This window comes from Sparus aurata, chromosome 22 (assembly GCF_900880675.1).
Source record: "Sparus aurata chromosome 22, fSpaAur1.1, whole genome shotgun sequence".
NCBI lineage: Eukaryota > Metazoa > Chordata > Actinopteri > Spariformes > Sparidae > Sparus > Sparus aurata.
Genome location: NC_044208.1, coordinates 863581 through 887660, shown reverse-complemented (window position 1 = coordinate 887660; position 24080 = coordinate 863581). Strand labels below are relative to the sequence as shown.

General features: G+C 40.2%; 1 protein-coding gene across 7 annotated transcripts in view; it reads left to right on the top strand.

Moving 5' to 3' along the window:
- The window catches only part of enah (ENAH actin regulator), a 296947-nt gene that overhangs the window by 130636 nt on the left and 142231 nt on the right, over positions 1-24080 (top strand). For all 7 annotated transcript variants that reach the window (XM_030406060.1, XM_030406061.1, XM_030406059.1 and 4 more), the window contains one exon: positions 7472-7637. In XM_030406060.1, coding sequence (XP_030261920.1) covers positions 7472-7637 — 166 coding nt within the window. The remainder of the gene's footprint in view (positions 1-7471; positions 7638-24080) is intronic.

The window sequence follows — 24080 nt, the reverse complement described above, 5'->3', positions numbered from 1 at the left end:
TTGTTTTTTGTTCTTTAAGTCGCCACATTATCTTCCTCTCAAAACTCTTTGAGTGGGATTCCTCTGGCTTTTTGCTCTCAGTGCTCCGAAAGCAGCGCAGCATTGGAGCCTTCAGCTGAGTCACGCATACTTCTAATCACCATCCACACACATTCAACTGCAGTGCATTCACCACACAAAAATGGACAGTCGAGAAATGTGCATGAGTGTATTGCACATGTATTTTTCATAGACACAGACGCACTGTGGTGGTTGTGACTTAGACCACTGCAGGCAGAGGCTGTGGTCTTTGCAGTGGTTCTGGACTAAAATTTATTCCATGATATGAGAACATGCTGACATCCAATCTGACCAAACCAAGTCAACACAATCTACAAAACATGCAGCAATGCAATCTTTCTCCACTGGGATGTGATTAATTAAAGTGCCCTCTATGATTGGCTGCATGCAATCAAGAGAGCGAGAGGGGGGCTCCGGGAGGTAAATTCACATAGATTGAATCCCTTGTCAGGAGAATTTTCTTGTGTTTCCCTTCTGCTTATTATAGTCTCACATACACAAATCATTATCTCTGGTGCCAGCAGGAGTTTTGGAGACTAAAACAGAGGAAAACAGCTACTTTGGCTCTGAAATTAACCACCACCAATCTTACATTACTTTACATGTTCTTTCACTACAACATTTTTTGATAATTAGATGCTGGGGTTGATAGTTAAAAATATACATCTATTTTTCAGACACTTCTTTAGAAACAATAGATGCTTATGGGAAAAAATCTTTGTGGGCCACAGTGCATCACGTTGCGATGTAATTATACAGTTTGGACACTACAGAAACTACATTTAAAGCCTGGCACTCTTCCTGGGAGCTTGGTCTCAGTGTCTCTTTGCACTCTACTCACAGAGAGCAACAGTAGCTAACATTTAGTTTACAAATGTATAGAGTCTGCTAATGTAAGCTAACAGAAGATCGATGGAACGCATTTAAAAGGAATTAGTTGAAGCCCCAGATTATGGACATCCCTACATGCTGGACGATTTCTACCTTACCAGATCTTCATTGGTTGAAAGATTCCCTAGTTTTTGATAGAAGATTGGTAAATCTGTGACAATATATATCTGTCACACTACAAACCATGGCAACCAACAGCATCAGGTTGACAAGACAGGCGCAAGAACCAGACTAGCACTACTTAACTTAGGCTGACAAAGAGGAAGTCAGCTGACACATCAAAGCTCATGTGCAGGACAGCAGCTTGTTCTACCCTCACAGTGGTTGTGCTCTGATGGATTTACTTGTTTACTCAAATGTCACTGAGTTCAAATCTGCAGACCAGCCAGAAAAAGTCAAAGCCTGAACAGCCAACAGTCGAACAAGAAATCTTTTCCTCATTTTAAATGTCAGCTGTATTTTAGAATCAATTTCAACTCTGCCTACTGTCATATGCAGTATACCGCACATTTATAGCATAAAGACTTATGTCTGCCAACATCCCCCGCGGAAATCTGTATTTTATGCACATGAAACATAGATGTGGGTGGGCTTGTCCTCCACTACTGCCCAGCATGTAGCTACTACAGCGGCTGCTCTGAGGCTCTGTGAAAAATACATGGATCTTAGTCAATTTGCCTGGTTTAATAAACATGTATGGTTTAATAATTTGCCTGTAGAAATTGTAAAACTCCTAATCTAGAGCAGCAAGTCATGAATTGCTTATTTTCTCCTCTTTGTTACCAGCTCCAGTTTGTTTCCAACCATTTAGCCACTGAAATGTAAGATATGTGCTGTGGTGTTAACTCTTAATGCAGCATGTTGGAGGTTTGTGATTAAAAAAGCTGCTGCAGAGTGTTGGCACAGGTCAGCTTCTGTTGTCATAATGAAGCACATTAGCAGAGGTGTGAAAGAGTTTGTAAAAGCTGGATGTGTGAGGAGGAGGAGGTGGATACATGTTGTGTGTGTGTGTGTGTCTGTGTGACTGTAGCCGTGTCGCAATTCAGGGTCTGCACACTTAGAGTGCGCATTTGAAGTGCGATTATGTCACTATTCTGCGGCGAAGGGTGTCCCAATTCAAATTTTCGAGTGTACACCGCTACTACACTTCATGGTCTCACACATCCCAAGATTCATCGCGCGCCCGAAGAGAATAAATAAATGAATAAATAATGGCGACCTCAAGTGGCACAGATCTCGTATTTAAATGTAAGTATTGGGTTTATACTTGGTTTTTACTCCTTTGAACATCCAACGCCAGATATGTTAAACTTCAAGGGACATTAAAACCTCCACATTTCAGTTAAAATACGTTGGTAATGCTCAGCTTGATCCCTTTGGAAGTAAAGCCTTAAAAGCCTTCACTTTCAAACGTAAGACGTTCAGAGGTTGACTTGTATTTTATATCTTATTGTGACTGTGGAGATGTTAGAGACTATCTTTACTTCATGTACATAAATGGACCAAGATGAACAGATTTAGATCAGGCTGTGATCCCTGCTTTATTTCAGACCGTAACACTGTAAAGTCTAGTTAAACATTAGAATTGAATATAGAGCTAAGTTTAGGATTATCCTCGATAATTAGGATATTATTATCCTCGATGAGGATATATTTTTTGCTGTATTAGATCTCCTTTGTCTGTTGACGTAACACAAAACATCTTTTACATTTCATTGTGTTTTAGGGAGCAAACAGAGAGGAGGAAGAGGAGGAGGAGGATGAAGGAGGACATAAGGCTGCAGAGAGGATGGAGAGGCTCTTCTCTGCTCCAGAGGACAATCCTTACATTATAGCTGTTGTTATTTAGTTAATGTGTGGGTTCTTTTTATATTATTTGTTCATAATTGTTCATTTTATATAATTCTTGAAATAAAATATTGTTCTATTGTTACACGTTGTCTATTCCATTCAGTATTTACAGCTTAAGTACAATTTATAACAGCAAACGGCATCAAGTGCTACTTTTCAGGGACAACAAGGGATTTAATGTTTTCTTTTATTATGAAGGTCTTAACATTTACAACTATTTCCAAATTTACAGCATAAATAACTATTTACAGATTATTATTCACTATTAACAAAAATAATAATTATTAAAAACAATATTAAAACAGTAACAGGTGATGTACAGTAACAGGCTGAGCAGGAGTCCCTGCAGTGCTGCTGGGCTGGATAGTGTCAGTGGGACATCATCTGGGTCGGTACTCAGGGTGTTTGGGGGTCCAGTCTCCTCTGTCCATCACATCGTCCGTCAACTGGGTCTGCAGTTCTGACTCGATCGACGGCTGCCATGTCATTAAGAATGTTTTAAGAAAGAGGCAATTTTGATAATAATAATGATAATAATAATAATAATAAATCGTTACAACAAACAAAACTATCTACCAAACACTTTAAATAGGAATAATGCCTATAAAATTTAAATAAAACCCTAAGTTGCGATCAGCAATTTATATGTCAGCATTAACGTAATGTATTTGTATGTTAATTACCCCAAACTGTTAGCTAGCTAATAATGATAATATTAATAACATTACTGTGGGCTCAATAACAGGTTTACCTCTCCACAGTCCTCTCAGCCGGAGATAAGCCAAAGCTGCTTCTCCTCTTCCTCCACAAGCACGAGGATTAAAAAGGAAATCAAGAATTCCTGAAGCTCAAACAGATCTGACAGTCAAACTTTACTCTTCTAGTCACTTTCGAGGACCTGGGCTGCAGAAATGGTGACGTACGAGTAGAGGCGGGAACACCTGGTGACGCAAGCAGGAAATGCTGCAAAGGGTAGACCATCCCATTTCACAACAGGCTGACGCGGCCTGCAGGGCGCACCTAAGTACACTCACTTGGTGAGACCGCAAAGGGCGGGTCCCTGAAGTGTGCAGACCCTGAATTGAGACACGGCTGTGTGTGTGCTTGACTTTGTACTGTTGAGCGCACACTTGAGATAAATGTTTCAGAGCTGTTTCAAGAAGATTCAGCTTTTTTACAGAAAGTTGGTTCAAACCTTGAGCCAGATGCATGTGAAGTATCTGCAGACTGTTTGCTCTGCTGTGTGTCTGTGTGTGCGCGTGTCTCAGCTTCATTCACACTTGACATTCACAGAAATGTTCCGCTTGTGAGTGTTGGCCTTAATTTTTATGCACTTCCAGCCTCCAAACAGAAAAACACAAGGTGTGTGTCTCAGTGGAGAAGGATCTGTCCTCCCCCCAGCTCTTATCACTCCTTATTCACTTTTCTTTTCTCCTCCTCGAGCAATTTCTGACTGTCATTTCCTTTCATTTTCACGCTCTCTGCTTTTCGCCCTTCATGTCCTTCGCGTCCCCTCCTTCTCTACTCTTGCACAGGAGCCCCTAACTTACATAGTTCCACTCAATGCACTGTGCCTGTCAAACATTGTGGTATATCTGTGCGCTCTATCTATTTTACACATAAAGGTCAATTTGTCAGGAGGAGTAATACACAGCCCATGAGTACTTCTATGTTGTCTTTTGTGTTTCAAGAGAAGATGACCTGTATGATGTCATCAGGGTTATCTTAGATTAGATAGGATAATGTTTGTCTGAATTCCTGTGTCCAGCAGGTGGCGCTATGGTTATGACACAGTATTGATGCAAGGACGTAATCAGGGTGACATCCTCTTCATGCGTCTTGAATTTGGTATAGATGGGAAATAGTATGTTGAAGTTTTAAGGACTTGATGCTTTATGTAGAAGCATGAAAATGGACTGCACCATGACACCCACCATGTTTGACGTAGGCAAAAGCTTTTGATAACTTTTCATCTTCAAAGTTTGAGGATGATATTGAGTGAATTGGAAGTCTGTGGTGTTCAATCTGTAGGAGGAGTTCGTTTAAGTACGAGGCATGGAAATGGATCCAAATAGGGGTCAAATCGTAACTTTGAATCAAAATGGTTGACTTCCTGTTGGAGTGACAGTTTGGTACCGTGGATGTTTTTTGTGCGCCTTGTTCTGATACATATGCATACCGAATTTTGTTTATATATGTGAATGTAGGAGGCAGGGCTTGGATTTGTAATATCACAGGGGGCGCTATAGAGTCTTCTGGTAACACCTTCGTAAGCTATTGTCAGGAGGGCATTGGCAATAATTGGCTTTTTGGCCAGCTTGAAGATCTGCTCTTTGACATCACCAGATGTGAGCTTCAGCCATGTGGGAAGACTGCGCCTGTAAGGCAGAGCTGATTGGGACAAGCCCTTTCCGGGAGCGTGCATGCGTGCATGCATACCCATGATGGCGGTAGAGGAAGAGAGCAACAACAATAATTTTGACTTCAAAGAAATCACCAGATGAGTCCCAGCAAAATGCTTTCAAATCTCTACCCAAAATGTCCAAAGTGTTTGTGAAGATCAACACTGGTGTCCCAGCCAGTGCAGCATGTGAGCGGCTTTTTAGTGTTGGTAAAGATGTTTTTAGTGCCAGTTATCTGATAAAAACTTTGAGAGACTGCTCATGTGTCGTGTCAACAAGGGATTCTGCTCTGGCATCTAGTTCTAGTGTCTAAGTGTTAGTGCCTCTTAAGTTCCTGCGGTGTTGACCAAAAATGTCAGCTTTTGTTCTATAAAAAATAAAAATTGAGTTGAGAGGCATATTTCTGCTGGCATATCATTTTTTTTGTCTGCATTTGTTTCATATACACCATATGTTGACAAAAAAAAGCCTAGGTTGCATTTTAGCAAGAGTTTCACTTTAAAGGGTGCCACCTAGTGGCCATCGGGCAAAATTTTGCACAGAGCCTCAGGGGCTCATGGGAAAGTAGTACCCTTTGTTTCATGTCATTCGGACACACCGATGTGGAGATATGCAACACTTCCTGTTTTGAGGAAAATGTACCGGAAGTTGTTAGTTAATAACTTGAGAATTCTTTTGAATATCAAAATTCTTTTGATAAATTTATGTAAGGAGGCTCCACGGATGCTGTGTGTAAAGTTCAATGTAAATTGTTGAAAATATAAGGTTATGGAATGTGCGATAAACTATATGGGAGTTATAAGCCACAAGCCAATGCACTTTCCTTGATCATAATGCCACCTAGTGGTGGACATTCACGACGACCATGGATAATAACATTTTTCGGCAAGCCTTTATGTGTTTGCCAAATAAAATTGCTCAACTATACCTTTACATAGAAAATAGTTACCTCACATCGAGTGAGGCTGAATATGTATATTGGACCTTTAATCCTGGGGACTTTATGCAGGTTAGGGTTAGGCAAGTTGAATTGATATTAATTTTCTTATTGAAAAAAGAAAAGAATACCACCCTTCAACACTAAACAGCAAATCATATGAATACAGTAAGGTACACAGTTGGGTTCCACAAACCAAATCAAACCAAGTAAATCAATGAAGCATCTCTGGCAGTGTAATCATTTATGTTCAGTATGCCACATACTGAACATAAAGTATGCCACATACTGTGAACATAAATGTTCAGTATGTGCCCCCCCCCCCCCCCCCCCCCCCCCCCCCGCCTTTTTTTTTTTAACACAAGGCACAGCTCTCACTTCTGAGCCCTGAACTGACTGTGTAGTTATGTAGTGACAGATACAAAATGCAGCCAGCCACCCATGGAGCAGATTTCATTAGTTTTGTGCTCAAGGGCTGAAATAGTCTGAATTAAATCTGATATGAACTGTGTCCTTGTGCTTGTATGCTCGTAATAACATTCTGTAGACTGTAGAAAAGGCTGAAGGCCATGTTGATGTGGTGTATCAAAGCCTCTCTCAGGACACGTATTCCCCTTCTGACTCTCTCTACTAATCACAAAGTGGATTTTTAGTAATATGTCATTAAGGAATGTGTAAGGATCTGAAGGCATTCATCTGAGTGAACTGCACTCTACGTTTATGGGAAGCCGTTCAGACTAATCACAGCACAGATGACATTTTGTTGCTTAATAGAAGAAGCAATATGTTGAGAGTGTGATTGTGGAGTGATGACTTCAGTTCAGTGGAGAACTGTGTTTAAACGTTGATTAAACCATAAAGAAGAGCTTGCTGATAAGAGAAACTAGTCTGGTGGTAATACGTTTACATGAAAAGTTTACTTCAACAGGAATCAGTGAGGCAGGAGGCCACCATGGTTTCCAATGAAGTATATTTCAGTAGTGAAGTTCACTGCCATTCATTTCACTGTTCTTTTTGTGTGTGTGGCACAGTCGCACTGACTGGAGGAAAGATGTTGCGATGTCCTTTTAATTGAAGCAGTAGTTTCTGGCAGAGCAGCCTGTACTCTCACATAACCTGACTGCATATATGTTGGTTCACCAACGTATCTGTAATCACAGTCCAAAACATACTTCAGGCTATTATGATTTTATTAATACATTCAGTCTGACATGTTTACTTCAAGGAGAAAAGAAAACAATTTAGACATCCAACCTGCAGATCATATTGTGTTTCTGTAGGTACTCGCTGTATAATGATTTTCTGTCCTTGTGTCTCTATGCTCCTGCAGTGAACAGAGTATCTGCCAGGCACGAGCGGCCGTCATGGTGTATGATGATGCCAATAAGAAGTGGGTTCCAGCAGGCGGTTCTACGGGCTTCAGCAGAGTTCACATCTACCACCATACGGGCAACAACGCCTTCCGCGTGGTGGGCCGCAAGATCCAGGATCATCAGGTGAGTGGATGAAACTAGTATAGGACGTTTCCTGTGAGACCTGTCCCACTCTGAAGTAGGGCTTTGACTTTTGGCCAAAAATCATATTTGAAGTTTGTTTGTTTATTAATATTAATATTCTAATATATTCAAATATTTATTAATAATATTTTGACCATTAAATGCCTTCAGTAAGACCTATATTGGTATGTTCTGTCCACCAGAGGGGAGTGTATCAGTCAATGTCAATAGGCAGGCAATGATGTTTTCAGAAGAAAAACACACAACTGTTTTTTTTTATTTTTATTAAAAGTCAGACCCCTCCTCCTCTTCCAGCTTGCCGGGATGTAGTGTTTACAGCTGGGCTCTCAAGTTGCTGGTTGTCGTGTGGTATGTGAGTTTGGTCCTACATATTTTGCGTATCACTTTGTCCTTAGTCGTGATTTTTCCCTGTTCCTTTGGGAACCAAAAGTAGCGCCACACGTTACTTTTCGGATGGTCTGGAGTGTAGATTTCGAACTCCTCAGGCGTAGTTGTTGTAGGCTTTGGCGCGGCCATTGTTCTGGTATACAAAATAGGTGCTAACCAGAGGGCTATCCAGAAAGGAGGTTCAACAAACTCTGAGCCTAACCCTAAACTCTGAGTTGACTTACCCTGTGAAGTGAAAATCTGAGTTTTCTGTTCCAGAACAGCTGATCTGAGTTAGGTAAGTCGACTCTGAGTATGTTAACTCTGAGTTGAGCTCGTGCCTGACAACTAGTAAAAAGCCATCATCAATGGAGCTCCGATACTGTGATTCATCATGGCAACAAGGGAGAAAACAGGAAGCAGACATTTTCTGGGAAAAAAAAAAAGTAACACGGCTGCGGCCATAATAAAAATCACTGACAGAGTTTTAGTTGCGGTCGTCTTTTCATTTTGAATTTAACATCACTTTCTTTTATATTAGCCTTTGAGGAAGTGGTTGAATGTTGTTCAGTGTTGTATTTTATATTATTTTAGGCTATTTTATTTAATTTAAATCGGCTGAAAATTAAATATAAAAACAGCCTCATGCATAGTTGCCAACTCTCCCGATTCACGCGGGAGACTCCCGATTTTTAACCCTATCTCCCTCGATGCTCCCGGTCAGTAATTTCTCCCGTTAATCTCCCGATTTTACAGTAAAGGAAACAAGTAAGATTGTGTCCCTATATTTGTTGCAGTATCTGGCAACCCTGGCCTGCCTGTGCGGATGAGCAGGTGTGTGATTGTTCCTGATAAATCCCGCAATCCGGCTTTTCCGACCTGAAAATGAGGCTCTCGTGAATCATGCAAATCTGTTTTTCTTTTTTTTTGGGGGGGGGGGGGGGGCGTTGCGCAAGGCACGGTCGGTCGGTCGGGTATTGATAAACATAATGACATTTGATTTTGATGATGACGTGATTTTTGTCGGTTTAATATCACGAGCGAATGGGGAATTTAAGTTGCACACAGTGAAAGCACCACACCCCAAGTTATCTTGAAATCGATTATTATTGTCATTACTGCTATTTGTACCATTGAAGTTGAGTGACTGAAATCCTCGTCATCCTATTCAAAGACTGCAACAGGCGACTCATCGAACCGGGGTGAAGTTAGTTTCAGTTTGGATGTTCTGTGGATATCTACTCGGGTCCAGCTGAGACTTTACTGAGGTTCTCCCAGTGTCAGCAGCAGGAGGACGGTCAGCTCACCTCTCAGAGCCTCGCGCTGAATCACTGAGACTGATTTAGGGACCGTCATTAAATTACTTAGCATAAATAAATTAATACAAAATAACTGCTGTTTTTTAGAATATCTTTCATGTCATGTGACCCAGTGACTCCAAACCAGCTGCAGATTGTATCAGTAAACTGGACGAGTAAGACACCTATTGTTATTGTATTTTAGTGCTTCCTCTATTTAATATGAATATTAATATGCAGAAATTATGATGAATTATTATGATAAATATTATGAATTATTTCTCAATAGCTTCCATGGCATGTGGCTCACTGACTTCTGAAATGCTCAGGATGTTAACATATTTTCAAGCAGCAATGTCAGCTTCTACACTATTTTGTCTCATGTCTTAGATTCTGATTCTGAAATTCTAAAAATGATTTTCTTTTCAAAAATCTCACGAGTAGGTGAGATTTAAAGGGTCATTTTTCAAATTTTTTTCCGGGGGGGCATGCCCCCAGACTCCCCTAGTGTTGCTAGGTTATCAACTCAGAGCACAGCTGCTATAAAAAAAATTAGGGGAAACACTGTTCTAAGAATTTTGTGTGGTTTAAAATACAAGGCAAGAAATTATGACAAATAAATCGCACACCTGGCGAAGGAACCTTGTTACTTGGGCCGATACACCGATGAAAAAAATCTCCCTATTTTTCACAACCCAATGTTGGCAAGTATGCCTCATGATGGCTCCTCACTTTGGTTTTATTTCACATATTAAACAAAGGAAAAGTTTATTCAGTGGCTATTTTAACTTGTAGTAGCTTTTACCACCAACAGATAATGTTTAACACACATCTGTGTCCTAACATCCTGCTGAGTAGTTGAACAAGAAGTGGTACTCACCTCCACCTCCACCACGTCCGACAGAGACAGAGGAGCTGGTCCTGAGTCAGGTTGCTGGGTGACCAGAGGCTGAGGGCGTCACTCACCCCCAGGACCCAACATTAGAGGCAGACACACACTTACTGTCTACAGATTGAACTAGAAGTAATTTAATCTTATACTCCATGCGGCAGCAAACTAGAAACATGGACTTTGAAATTACGTTGTTGGAAAAAATACAATAGGCTATACTGATGGTTACTTTTGTAGTTATCTGTGGTAAATAAAGAAAGCCAAATGAAATGTGAGTTATTTCTCTTTTTCTGGCTGCTGGAAGGTGATTTATTAACCTGCGAAGTGATAAAAAAAACAAAAAAAAACGAAGAGGATTGTTCAGATCTGAGAGCACGTCAGCGATGATGAACGGTTCTGGTTTCCTTGCACAAGCAATTTTCATCTTCTTCTTGTTGTGTTCAGTTTCTCTGTCTACTGTCTGTTTGTTTACAGTAGGAGTGGCAGATCGATCCGAATATCGATAGTATCGATACCAAGGTGAGTATTGGTATCAGATCGATACTAGCGTGATGAGATCGATATTTTTGTTGTAGTTTCTCTTCTATAAGTAGTAGTATATAAGTTCTATAGTATCTTCACAGAGTATGTGTGAGCGCAGCGTCTCTCTTATGTGCAGCGCTCCTCTCCACCCCTCTCACTCCGCTCACTCAGAATCAGAATTGAAAACGTTTACAAGCAAACACCTTTACAAAAAATAATGCCCATAATTGGTTCGAATATTAAGGGCTGCCTAATATTTGTTTGAATATCTTTGTTTTTGTAAATATTCGAAATATATTCGAATAACGAAGTTCGGAGTCAAAGCCCTACTCTGAAGACATAAGTAACAACAGAATGCAATCAATGCCAACTCACCCAGAATTCAGAACATTTTCCTGTTCATTTCATGGATGTTTTTATCCACAGGACCTTGCAAAACTCCTATGGAAAACATGATTAAAAATCCCTGTTCTCAAATCCTTTTTTGGCTGTGGATTTTTAAAGTTTGGCCCTTGGAGCTCTCATCATTTTTGCGAAAAGATACTTTTATTGATCTAAATAGTAGCGGCAGGCTAATCAAATTAATAACCATAATATTTTTTTTAACCAAGTAAATACTTTTTCATATTCAAAAGTTCATATCTCCTCTAGTTTTCATGTTGTTCATTCTGTGTAATTTTTAAATAGTTCTATCACATCTTGAAGTAATTTGGTCCTGCATTTGAAAAAAAACGAGTGCCACATATGTTGCTAAATTAAAATCCACTTTTTAACATATTCAACTGTATATTTTAATCAAGGATTATTTTAATTTCCTTAAAACTTTTTGTGATAAAGTGTACATGGCATGTTTAAAAAAAATCAAATATTAATCTTTTATTATATAATAGTTTTCCCCCTTGTTCACTGGTTGTAATATGACCTTCAGTAGTTTTATTTTGTAGGCAGATATTTTGTACTACGTTGACTTCAAGGTTTTCTATCTGTGTGATCCCTAAAAAGAATGTTTTCATTGGGTTCAGGAAATGTGCAAGTTCCAGCTTGTAATTGCTTGGTTTATTGCATTCACGATGATGTCATCTTGTTCTCTGTAGACAACATTTTGATCTTAGTTCCTTAGCTCAAGACACATATTATTTCACAGTTTCAAACTTTTGTGAACTAGTTTCTTCTTCAAAAAAATCCATGACATGAACTGGGAGGGCTTAATGAGTTGGTAAAGAAGGACCCTGAGCATATCTAGGATGTCCCTACCAAACCAATGAGCCTGTTTACCTATGGAATGTTACAAACAGTTTTTTCTGAAACATTCCACAAGTGTCACGGTTTTATATTGCCCCTGTCCCAACTCGTCTGAATTGTGTTGCTGCCATCACATTCAGAATAAGCATATTTTACAAAAATAAATTAAGTCAATGCAAGGTAAAACATTGAATATCTTGCCTTTAGACTGTTTTCAATTTAATGTTTGTCAAAAGGGATAAGCAAATTATCACTTTCAGTTTTATTTATTTTCACAGTGTCCTAATTCTAGGGAATTTGGAGTTGTAAGTTGCTGGAGAGGAAATTAACAACCCTGACATCCTGAAATACACTATATTGCCAAAAGTCTTCAGTCACCTATTCAAATAATTGAAATCAGATGTTCCAATCACTTCCATGGCCACAGGTGTAAAAAAGCAAGCACCTAGGCGTGCAGACTGTTTCTACAAACATTTGTGAAAGAATGGGTCACTCTCAGGAGCTCAGTGAATTCCAGTGTGGTACTGTGATAGGATGCCACCTGTGCAACAAGTCCAGTCATGAAATTTCCTCTCTCCTAAATATTCCACAGTCAACTGTCAGTGATATTATAACAAAGTGGAAGCGATTGGGAACAACTGCAACTCAGCCACGTAAACTGACGGAGCAGGGTCAGCGGATGCTGAGGCGCATAGTGCGCAGAGGTCACCAACTTCTGCAATGTCAATTGCTACAGACTTCCAAACTTCATGTGGCCTTCAGATTAGCTCAAGAACAGTGCGTAGAGAGCTTCTGTGCACAAAGCAAGGTCCATGACGACATGGATGAGAGAATTTGGTGTGGATGAACTTGACTGGCCTGCACAGAGTCCTGACCTCAACCCAATAGAAGACCTTTGGGATGAATTAGAGCGGCGACTGAGAGCTAGGCCTCCCTGTCCAACGTTAGTGTCTGACCTTACAAATGCGCTTCTGGAAGAATGGTCAAAAATTCCCAAAAACACACTCCTAAACCTTGTGGCAAGCCTTCCCAGAAGAGTTGAAACTGTTATAGCTGCAAAGGGTGGACCGTCATATTAAACCCTATGGATTAAGAATGGGATGTCACTTAAGTTCATATGCAAGTCAAGGCAGGTGAGCGAATACTTTTGGCAATATAGTGTACATGTTATATGACATAATGAAGAGTCCACATGGATACACTGCAGTGGCCTTCCATGTAGCACACTGGATTGACACAGTCCATTCAAACGTTGTCCATGTTGAGTGTGACATGTTTGGCAGGAAAGGCGCTGCATACAGAGTTTATAAAACTTAAATGTGAAGCAGGATGTTGAAGTGGACTGTTACCAAAAATGCTATGTCAGAATATTCATTTTTAGATATCAAATGCTGCCAGCACATGACGGTACGCCTTCCACCACAAGCAATAACATTACTCCTCCAAGGAAAAAAAAAGAAAAGGCTGCAAAAATACAGACTCGAATGGGAAAAAGTGTAGGTACTTTTTCTGTAGCCCATGGTGGATCTTTTGACGTGAATCAGCACACTTCTGGTGGTCAACACATTAAAAAACTTGAGGGACAACCAGGTGGACCCTTGACCGGTTTGTTGTCCACCAGGCAACATCAGAGGCAGATATGGTGTGTTATTTTTTAAGTCCAGAAAATGTTAGTATTTTATTGCCAAAAAAGTTGTTTAGTGTAATAAACACATACAATTGATAGATGAATACATAAAATAGATCAATAATACTTAGAAGTAATACATAGATGAATAATAGATAAAGAATTCACACTATACTGTATACATACATATATACAACCTTACACATGTCTGTTCAAACAGTCCATAGATAGATAGATGTAATGTGCATAATTTATACTGCACAGGCAGTTGATATACTACACATGAACTATATATCAGTAAGAAAGTAACAACTTTCTATTGTTTTCTGTTATTTTGTACTGTTTTCAGTTAAGCAGGACAGTTCTGTTAAATAATTATTTATTTTATTCTGTCAAGTTTAGCAGGACAGATTTCTGTTAAACATATTTTTTATTTTGCACAAAATAATTAATTGTTGAAATAATAACTTTTTTCTATGTATTCGTATCACTCAAAAACATGCATCAAATTAAATTCAGATTCAAGTCAAATAATTGAAAAATCGTTTCACACACACAAAAAAAGGCAAAACAATTTACCAAGCAGGGGGGAGAATTGGCCAGCCCTGGCAACTAGGTGTGCCTCATTTATTTATCAGGGAGTTGGCAACCCTAAGTGCAGGGGCTATTCTTAAAACACTAAGAAGGCTCGCCACAACATGAAACTTTGCTCGTAGTATCACCAGGGTCTCTACACATGAACACGAGCATTGAGAACATTGTCTGTGTACACAGAGCTTACTAAAAAGAAGGTTTTTGGACAACTCACGTTAGCAGTAGCATCTCCGGCGCGCTGCTGACATTGCAGACAAAAAGTGTCGATCCCCGAGTGTGACCTCACAGGAAGGCTTGAGGAGCGGTCCACCATTAGGTCGCACTAAGGGATCATCACCGAAAACGAAACTATGGAAAATCTTAAAAGTGTCTCTTTCTTTGCAATTATGTTTTTACACGAAGGTTTGACTCATATTCAATCACAAATAAAGCCTTGGTTGCTTATTGACGAGAGTTTCACTTTAAATATTACAGTGTAGGCTTAAGGCAGGAACACACCGGCCCAACCGTTGGACGTCTGAAGCGTTTGGAGAGGCTCGGACGAGGTCGGGAGCAAATACGTTTGGTGTGTTCAGCTGCGTCGGAAGCTTTAGGAGCCGCGCGGACGTTGTCGGATCCGACTGAGCATGCGAAGTCTGAGGAGGAGGGCCGTCGGACGTCTGAGCCATTGGATTCTCTGATTGGTTGTGTGCCAGCTGAATAGCCGTTCTGATTGGCGTTGTGCTAGCCAATCAGCGCGGTGTGTGGGAGGGACGGAATACTGTGTGCGCTTTGTTTTTCTATGCACTCCGTTCCGTCATTCCCCGTTTTCATGTTTTGCAGTACTGGCACAGACTAGTTGTTCTGTCCGTTCAGGACGAATTAATTCTTGTTCGTCTGGTAATGCCTCGCTGCATGTTTAGTATGCAGCTGTTTTTATCGGAAATAGTTAAGTTTCGTTTTGATCGAAAGTAAAGAGAGTTGCGTGCATAAGGTTCTCGTTTACAACTCACAACACAAGCGCCAGTGTTGGGAAGATTACTTTGGAAATGTAGTTGGTTACAATTACAAGTTACCCTCTTGAAAATGTAATAGTAGTGTAACTATTTCAATTACTTTCTCAAAGTAATGTAACTAATTACATTTGATTACATTATGATTACTTTTCTTAATTTTGAATGAAATCTCTTAACTGCTAACCATTTTCACATTTTAAGACCTATAGTGTGATAAACCTTTCAGTTCAAAGGTTTAACCATATATTATGAGTCTGATCTTAGGCCTGTACTGCGAAGGAGGCTCACTTCCTCACTAAATGGAGCAACAACGGGCTGATTTCAGCCAAGAGGAGCAGGTTGTTTTAATGGAGAGAGTATGAGTGATACAAAAAAGCCTGATCACAGCCTGAAGCAACAGTGGTGCTGCAAATATGACAAGAGGAGGCTGATTTTAATTTCTGACAGCTCTACATTGAGCTGCTTTTAAATATGAAGCTTTAGAGCAACAATAACTGTTGTTTTAAACTGTGTTTTATATTGTTTTCAAATATTTCACTGATCACAATAATAAAATGCCAGTGTGTGTTTTATTGAAAGCGAGGCTGGTGTGCGTATGAAAATAGGTTACAGTGGGTTTTTTAGGTGCTGTAGCTACAAGCAAATCTCATGTTGTCTCTGTACAAAGACCTTTTTAAATGTGAGAAAACAGAATAGACTACTCAAGATTTGCGTTTGGGCAACACATAACAGGCGAAACAATTCATTTATTCATGGCCACATTAAGTTAAATTATCTGTCCTGCTGCGATCGCACAACTTCTTTCAGTGGTGACTGACTGTATATAAAAGTAAATAAATGACCTCCTGAGACGCTCAGAGAGAAAGTAAACAGCAGCGGATCAGCACGATCTCTCCCTCCGCACAAATGTTCTGATCCAGCTCCACTGGACTGTCAAAGTAAAGGTGACGCCAGCTGTAAATGAGTTAAATAGTGAAACAGCGGCGCTTTTATAGCCGATTTTATGATTAAACTCTGAACAGAACCTGGTCGGGACCAGGTTATGAGATAGGCATAAGTTACCATGGTGATCTAGCCGGGTTAAAAGAGAGCCACCTTTGTAATACAGGGAAGCCTGGCTTCTGTCTGTATGAAGTGTTTTTGTATTTCCAGCCCAGGAACATCTTGTGCGCCGCCGACACTGTTGCTGCTGAGTCTGACTGCCGCCGTACGGTTTGTCGGTTGAGTCGAATGGCACATGACCAGAGAGAGCCAATCACAAGCGTCAGTTTTGGAAGGAGGATGTTGATATGAAAAAAACTAAAAACAAACATGAATCCAGGAGGGCGAAAAACTATTTGATAAATCCGAGCTTTTGCGGCGATTTTTCAAATGTAACTTAAGTTGTAATCATTGAAATTTCCAAAAGCAACTGTAATTTAATTACATATTTTCTCTCAGTAATGTAACGGATTACAATTACGTACATTTTGTAATTAAATTACGTAACGTCGTTACATGTAATTCGTTACTCCCCAACACTGACAAGCGCCACCCGCTTATTGCATCTCGCGCAAGCGCAGAACGTACACGCTACTGTGGAGTAGGCAGCACGTCGAAGCGGTGTGTTCAATGCAACTTTTCTGCCGAACAGGTCAGACAAGAGGCAACGGAGTGGTCGGAGAGTGGTCGGATAAGGCAGTTGGACGTCTGGGCGGTGTGTGGGGGCCTTTAGTGCTCTCAAAATTGACAAAGGACTGTGAATAATTGACAATGACCAGTAAATAGATGCCAGTAAAAGAGTTTAGAGAATCTAAAGTTGTCAGCAGGTATAAGGGACAGAGCCAATCCAAGAGTTGAGTCCGTGAGTTTATAACATATTCTCACAATCTTTGAGTATTACTTTACAATGTCTTGTAAGAAGCTTTCGCCAGTTGCCAAGATTTTTGAGAGAGATGAGTGTGTGTTCTGTTGCCATCTGCTTGATAAGTACACAGTATCCTCTACACACTGTGCAAGGACTTTGTCTCCGTTTGAAAAATTCAGTAGCAACTTCACCGTTATAAAATCGATAAAGTGGAACTGGCTGAATTACAGTTTTTGTGGTTTTGATGGTAAAAGAAAAAGTTAGAGCAACGGCTCGAATAATATTGCAAATGCTTAGGTACAGTTCTCATTTGAACCAATACTGATACGTGCAATTCAGTGCCGGTATTCAACACTATGCCTTTCAGTACTTTACTATAGATGTAATTTCAGGTATAGAAAATAAGTCCAAACTTCTCAATTTCAAAATCCCTCATTAGGTCCGAGCAGGTCACAGACCTGTGGGGTCCTATTGAAACTGTAAGAATTATCCGTACCCCCATTCACACAGGAGAAGACGCATAAAAGCCGCAGCCGCGGTTCGCCATTTCTCCGCCGATGGTGATTCACACTGTGCAAAGCAGCTCCGCCTTGTTGACGAACAGCCGTGAATTCACACAGAAAGCCGGCGATGCGGCTCCTAAAGAGGCGTGACGGTACACGTCATGATGATGACGTTCAAGGTGTTCCCCCGTGTCCTCCCTGACTCCCTCACTCGTGGGACAGAGGCTGTTTTATGGGGGAAAGTTCACTGAAGTCTTGGTCCGGAGTGCTGACCGTCGCAGTGATTTATTTTCATCACAAACACTCGCTGAGTTAAAGTTTTTGCCGGTGACAGACGCTCTTTTTCGGGCAGAAATGTGAGAGTCGGCAGGACAGGCGGGAGGACAGACGCTTCTCCACGTAGGCCTATATCCGCGGTATTTTTTTCCTCATATAAGTTGTCAAAGACAGTAAGAGTCACTACGTTACTTTTGTTTGGTCATGTAACATTGCTTTGTGGGACATTTCTCTGTATTAAGTTGAGTGAAGGACCTTTGCAGTTAACGACGGTCCGATTGACACGCCCCCGATACGCGAAGCTGGCTTATCCGTTCACACTGGTTTGGTTCTCCAATAACACGGCCCTGATACTACCTCCAGAGGCGTATCAGGGCCGGAGCGAAATTTCACCCCTCACCGCCTCCAAGAGATTCTCACTGAGACGGAGGCGGGGAATTGGCATACTAAAGCTGCACCCAAAAGCCAGTGAGAATGGGGCTTGTATTTTTCTTGGGCCGAAACAAATGCATTTTTGGAGGTCTGAACATTGCAGAAAACGCGTATAAATTGGTCAACCTTTCATAAGTGGGGAAAAATGTTATAATCTATTGTCATCATGAATTTTCACCACTAGGTGGCGCTATGGCCAAGGAAAGTGCGTTTTGGCTAATAACTACTATATCCTTTGTTGCACATTCAAAAACCTTATATCCTCGTGTTCACTGAATTGTGCTGAATCTCGTGATGTAGGCCACGCCCATGCTATCTCGCATATTCAAGAAATCTATATCCACGCTTTCCCTGAATTGAGTTCAGGGATTCATTCGTAAGTATTTATTGGTTCTGTCATTGCACATTCATAAGTATATGTTGGTTCTGTTATTGCACATTCATATAAATTGTTTATTTCTTGTACAGTTGTATAGATTATCATTGTTTATAGTATATTTTGCACTGTGTACATAAATTGTACATATCTTGCTTTCTATTTATGTTATGTAAAGAGTTTTTTTCTTTTCTTTTTTTTCTTTTATACTTGCGGACGCACTGCTTCTGTAACAAAATAATTTCTCAGTCTGGGATCAATAAAGTAATTCTATTCTATTCTATTATTCTATTCTATTTTTTGAATTGAGCTGAATCGGCTGATATAGGCCACGCCCATTTCCGTCGATATTTTTTCTCCTCAAAATCGCGAAATGTGGTACATCACCTGTTTCAAACTCCTCATAGGCCATTTGACAGATGCGCACAAAAATTTGCACACAGAATCTGTGGACACTCCTGAATTTGATATTCCAAAGAATACTCAAGTTATTAAAAAACAACTTCCTGTAGATTTTGGTCACAACATATATTATATTGCATATCTCCACATTGGTGTGTCCGAATCACATGAAACTCAGGTTCCTACTTCCCCTTGTAGTCACCTTGTGCAAATCAGCCTCAAGGGAAAATCAATGAGCACTTATATCATGACCAAATCCACAAAAAATCCTATTGGACCAATAACCTAAACCCAACAGGAAGTCAGATATTGTCCATTTAGTCGTCACTTTTAGCGATTAGAAAAAAATTGCCCAAAAATGTCAAAGTAGTGAGCAGGGGCGCTGCCAGGGATTTTGGGCCCCATGAAAAGAAATATTACTGGGCCCCTGTATAGCCGGCCATAAGGCTGGCGAAAATTTGTTATGCTGTTTACATAAAACTGTGCATTTTAATGATATTTTTGACTATAATTTCCTATATGTGTGAAAAGAACAACATGACAGTTACTTGGTGGGGGAAGCACTGAACACTCAGAATACAATGGAATTTAGATTCATTGTCTGCAAGTCTGCAACTTTAAGGGTTAAAATATAAAATTCTCTTAAATTAAATTACCTGAAAAATACAAATGCATGACATACATGAATTATATAGAATTTCCTGTAATACCATTTGAAATAGCATCACCATCACCAGATTCAGGTTTCCTCCCACCATTCTGTTTTACTGTCAGTGATTTGATCAAAAATAACTAAAGCAAATGTGATTTTCACAACCAGTACCCCACTGCTCACTGTCTCCCTCTTGTAGCCCTGCTTTAGGTCTAATTTAGCTCCAAAATTACTATTATAGCAATACCACACAATTTCTCTTTCAAACATGCACATCACCCCCCACACACACACTTAGACCAGCCACTGCACTCAATGTAAAAACTGTATGCTGTCTTACATTATGTTTTTGTTGTTGTTTTTATTAAGTTTGTTATATACGTTTATATGTTGTTAAAAAAATCTATTAAAAAATAATAATAATAATAATATATCTCCAAAACTGTACGTGGTGGAATTAGAGTTGGGGTGGAAAAAAATACATAAATGAGGCTCTATGGTCGTTGCGATTTAATATTGTTAAAGTTTCTCTGATTGGATTGAGAGCAGTCACTTAGTCTGCAAGCACCAGAAAATTTCTCCTCTTTTCCTACTGCAAAGCAAGGGGTGAGAGTCCCAAACTACTGACCAAACATAGTATTTCAGTGAGTTTATAGTTCAGTTTCAGTGATAGCTAAATTTCAACAAAACAAAATAAAGTTATAGGCTATATGCTTTTTAAACCATTAAAATCATTCTGAAATAAATACAGACTATGTGTTTTTATTTCAGAATGCTCTTTATTCATTAATTTCAATTTATCCTTTTTTCCATAATAATAGATTAATTCAACACAGAGCTGCTCACCTCCTCCCTCAGTTGTGGGTAGGCCTACTGGGGCTGGTTCAGGGGTAGGTGGGGGTACTGGGGCTGGTTCAGGGGTAGGGGGCTCACAGGGCTCACAGACAGCTGCGGCTGCTGCTGCTGCACTTGACGTGTCTGTTCAAACATGCATCATTTTTGACAGGAGGGGTGGGCAACTGATGAAATATGGGCAGCTTGCTAAACGTGAACAGTGAAATCTAAAATTCCAGAGTTTTCTTCCAAAATATGAGCTAATATGGGGAGAAAAGTGAGCTAGCTTAAAAACCACAACATTAAGATAAACTACAGACTAATGTGTTCCAGAACTTTCCACCATATGAACCAAACCCACCTTGTTTCTGGAAAAACTGGGTGACATACTGACGCCCCTTTGCTTCACTCTCCTGTCTAATCTTTTTGTCTTTCCTTTTTTGGCTACCCGACTTCCGGGGCATTTTGCCTTCTCTTGGTCTCCTTACTGACTGAATACACCGCACCGCGCAGCAGTTCAGTTGATTCGACGGGAGGACCGAACCATTTTACATAAGGGGGGGGGGGCCTTGAGAAATGTTTCCAAAATAAACTTAGTGTTATTATCAGTGCATTAAGTGATGTATATTTATGATTATAAACTAACAAATTAGTGTCATATTATTTTTGTCAGTATTATAATTTTATTAGGGGCCTTTCTGGGCCCCTGTCAATGATGGGCCCCTAGAATCCTTCCCCTTATCCCCCCCTTTTCGGCGCCCCAGGTAGTGAGAAACAAGCTGGGTGGAGTTCTCTCTCAGTTTGCATATTTTGTCTCAAACAAAAGAGACCCGTTACCCACTACAAAATCCTCCTTATTCATGATTCTTACTTGATTAAAAACCTCTGTAAAACAGGTTGACAAACTTCGACAATGGCCTATATGCCCAGCCACACAAGTGTCCACTCATAGGGTTTGTTGGGAAAAAGCACAGTGACGCAAGAATTTCCCATGCCATCACTGAAACTAAGACAAAGCAAAAAGGATGATTTCACATAATACACAGACAAATTTCTTTCAAATTAATATATCTCCACAAGGAGATACTTATGCCACATTCGTGAAAGAACTATGTTAGGTTGCCCACAAAACAATTATACTTTAGGAGCACATACATTATAGTTTACTGAAAACTCTGCACAAACAAAGCTACATTACAATCACAAAATAACTTTGCTTGTTTGCTATTATTCATTTTTACATCCAATAATTAGCCATCTCACTCAGTTTTCGCATATGCACTCTCACTGACCTTTGCTGGCTGCACTGCAGTCCACTGAATGATGCTCTCTCTCTCACTTCTGTGTGCTCACCTTTGAACACTTGGACATTGAAAGCTAATTTTTTTTGCTGTTTTGTCTCCAACCATAGCACTTCAATAACAAGCCCAAAGAGAAGGCTTTTAGAGTTCACACCACATAACAAGGCAGAATCAATAATCAAAACATAACTGACCACAAATTAGTTTGAGGGATTTTTCACCTGTAGTCTATTTTGTATTTATGTTAGCTATAAAATAAGTCTATTAAATCTAAGAAACATTATTGACCCTGATATTATAAAGTACAAACACGAAGACTCATCTCTCTATAAAAGCAAGGAATCTCTGTCTGTGTGTGTGTGTGTGTGTGTGTGTGTGTGTGTGTGTGCATTCCTCAAATATCTCTGCGGATCAGGATCAGACTGACCTGAGAGTTTCAACATGGCTGCTGCGTGGTTCAAGGGTGTGCGACTTCGCATTTGTTTGGACTGCAATGATACCGTTAATAAATTATTTCATAAATGCTTTACAAATTCCACGAGCATTGTCCACAGGAGCCACCACAGTCACATGCGCACCAGAGCCAATCACTGCAGAGCCCACCGCGACCCCCCACCTTAAAGCTCCTGTTTGTAAGATGGTAAAACTGACGCTTTGGGTTTCCCAACTCGTCAGATACTGACGCTTTAGGATTGTAGGTCGGGTCGGCCACCATCTGAAAGCGTCAGTATCTGATGAGTTGGGAAACCCAAAGCGTCAGTTTTACCATCTTACAGGAGCTTTAAGAAACAAGCAGATTTATACCTGCAGCGACACGAGTTGGACCGGGATTTTGCCGGCGGTTCAGTCCCGTTCTGTTCTGTGCATCTAAACTGACTGTTGTGGATTAATGAGACTAAACGAGTCCAGACCGAGTCTGTTCGGGTCTGAGGAGATCCAGAGACGCGCGGACAACAAAGTGGAATCGGAATCTGTGGATGTTCGTGTGTAGCTAGCTGCTAGCCGCTAGCCAACCTACACGGCCCACCTTCCGAGTCGATGGACCGGACCCACCGGCACGTCCAAAACCGGACTTAGGGTAAATAATGTCCGCCACGCTTTTTCGCAAACATTGCCGTCATGTTTGCTTTGTGTCTGGTGCAGAAGAAACGGTAAAAATGGGCTTTTGTCACGAAAGTGTCCAAGCAGCAAGATTGGTTGTTGAGGAACAGGAAGTTGTGGGAGGGACGGAGGCGGATGATTGACAGGTAACGACGGTCGGTGTACAAACAGCGATATTGAGAGTTGAGAGATTTGTGACATTTAGCGTGTTTGGAGTGTATAGTTAGTGTGTTATGTAGTGTTTGGTGTAGTGTGTTTAGTGTGTAGTGGAGTCGGTTTTTTGTTTAATGAGTCAAAACAATGAGAAGATGCTGAATGTGGAGCAGGCAGTGCAGCTCTCCATTCAGCTGGAAGGAGCACAGGCAGACCTGAGCATTGCCTGCATTTAAATGTAAATAGTTACATATAACTTCATATTTTTTTTAAATGTGTGCACATATTTAACAAACAACAATTTATATTTGCATTATAAGTAATAAAAAATGTTTATTTACAACATATTTGTGGTTTTCACAGTAAAAAAATCTAACTTTTTCCTACTCTGATTTTATGTTTTTTTTGGTGATTTTAGGTCCAATGTGTAAATACAGTATGTCAAAATGCAAAAATAACTGTACAGTCACACGTGAGGTTGTGCTGAAAATAATGACACCAAGTAAATAGTTTTTAGGGTGAAATATAATGGCAAAATCAAAAATAGTCAAAAACGGCCAATTATACCCTGGAATATCGGATTTCACAACAAACCTATATATCCCTGATGTCCCACCTTCAAACACAGCCTCATTTGGCCATCCATGAAAAAGCTTCTTAACCTCCCACTTTTCTATAGGAACAAATATTTCCTACAGGCACTGCACTAGTTTAGACCAAAAGGTCCAATCTCTGATTGTATAATAGACTTCCTAAACTTTTAACTATTTACAGTGAAACTACACAAACTTTGCGTACGGCTTGAAATCTACAATCCTTCTCTGTCAGCTACTTATGGAAGTGTTGTCCTTGGAGGTGAAACAGCCCATCTGAATTCAGCTTCTGGTTTCCAGATGTCCAAAGAAGAGCGCACAGAAGAGAGAGAGAGCACTTAGTGTACAGCAGTCTGCAACGCAGACAGCAAGAGTTTGTGTAACATATAAGACTGAGTGAGAGAGTTTATTCTTGCC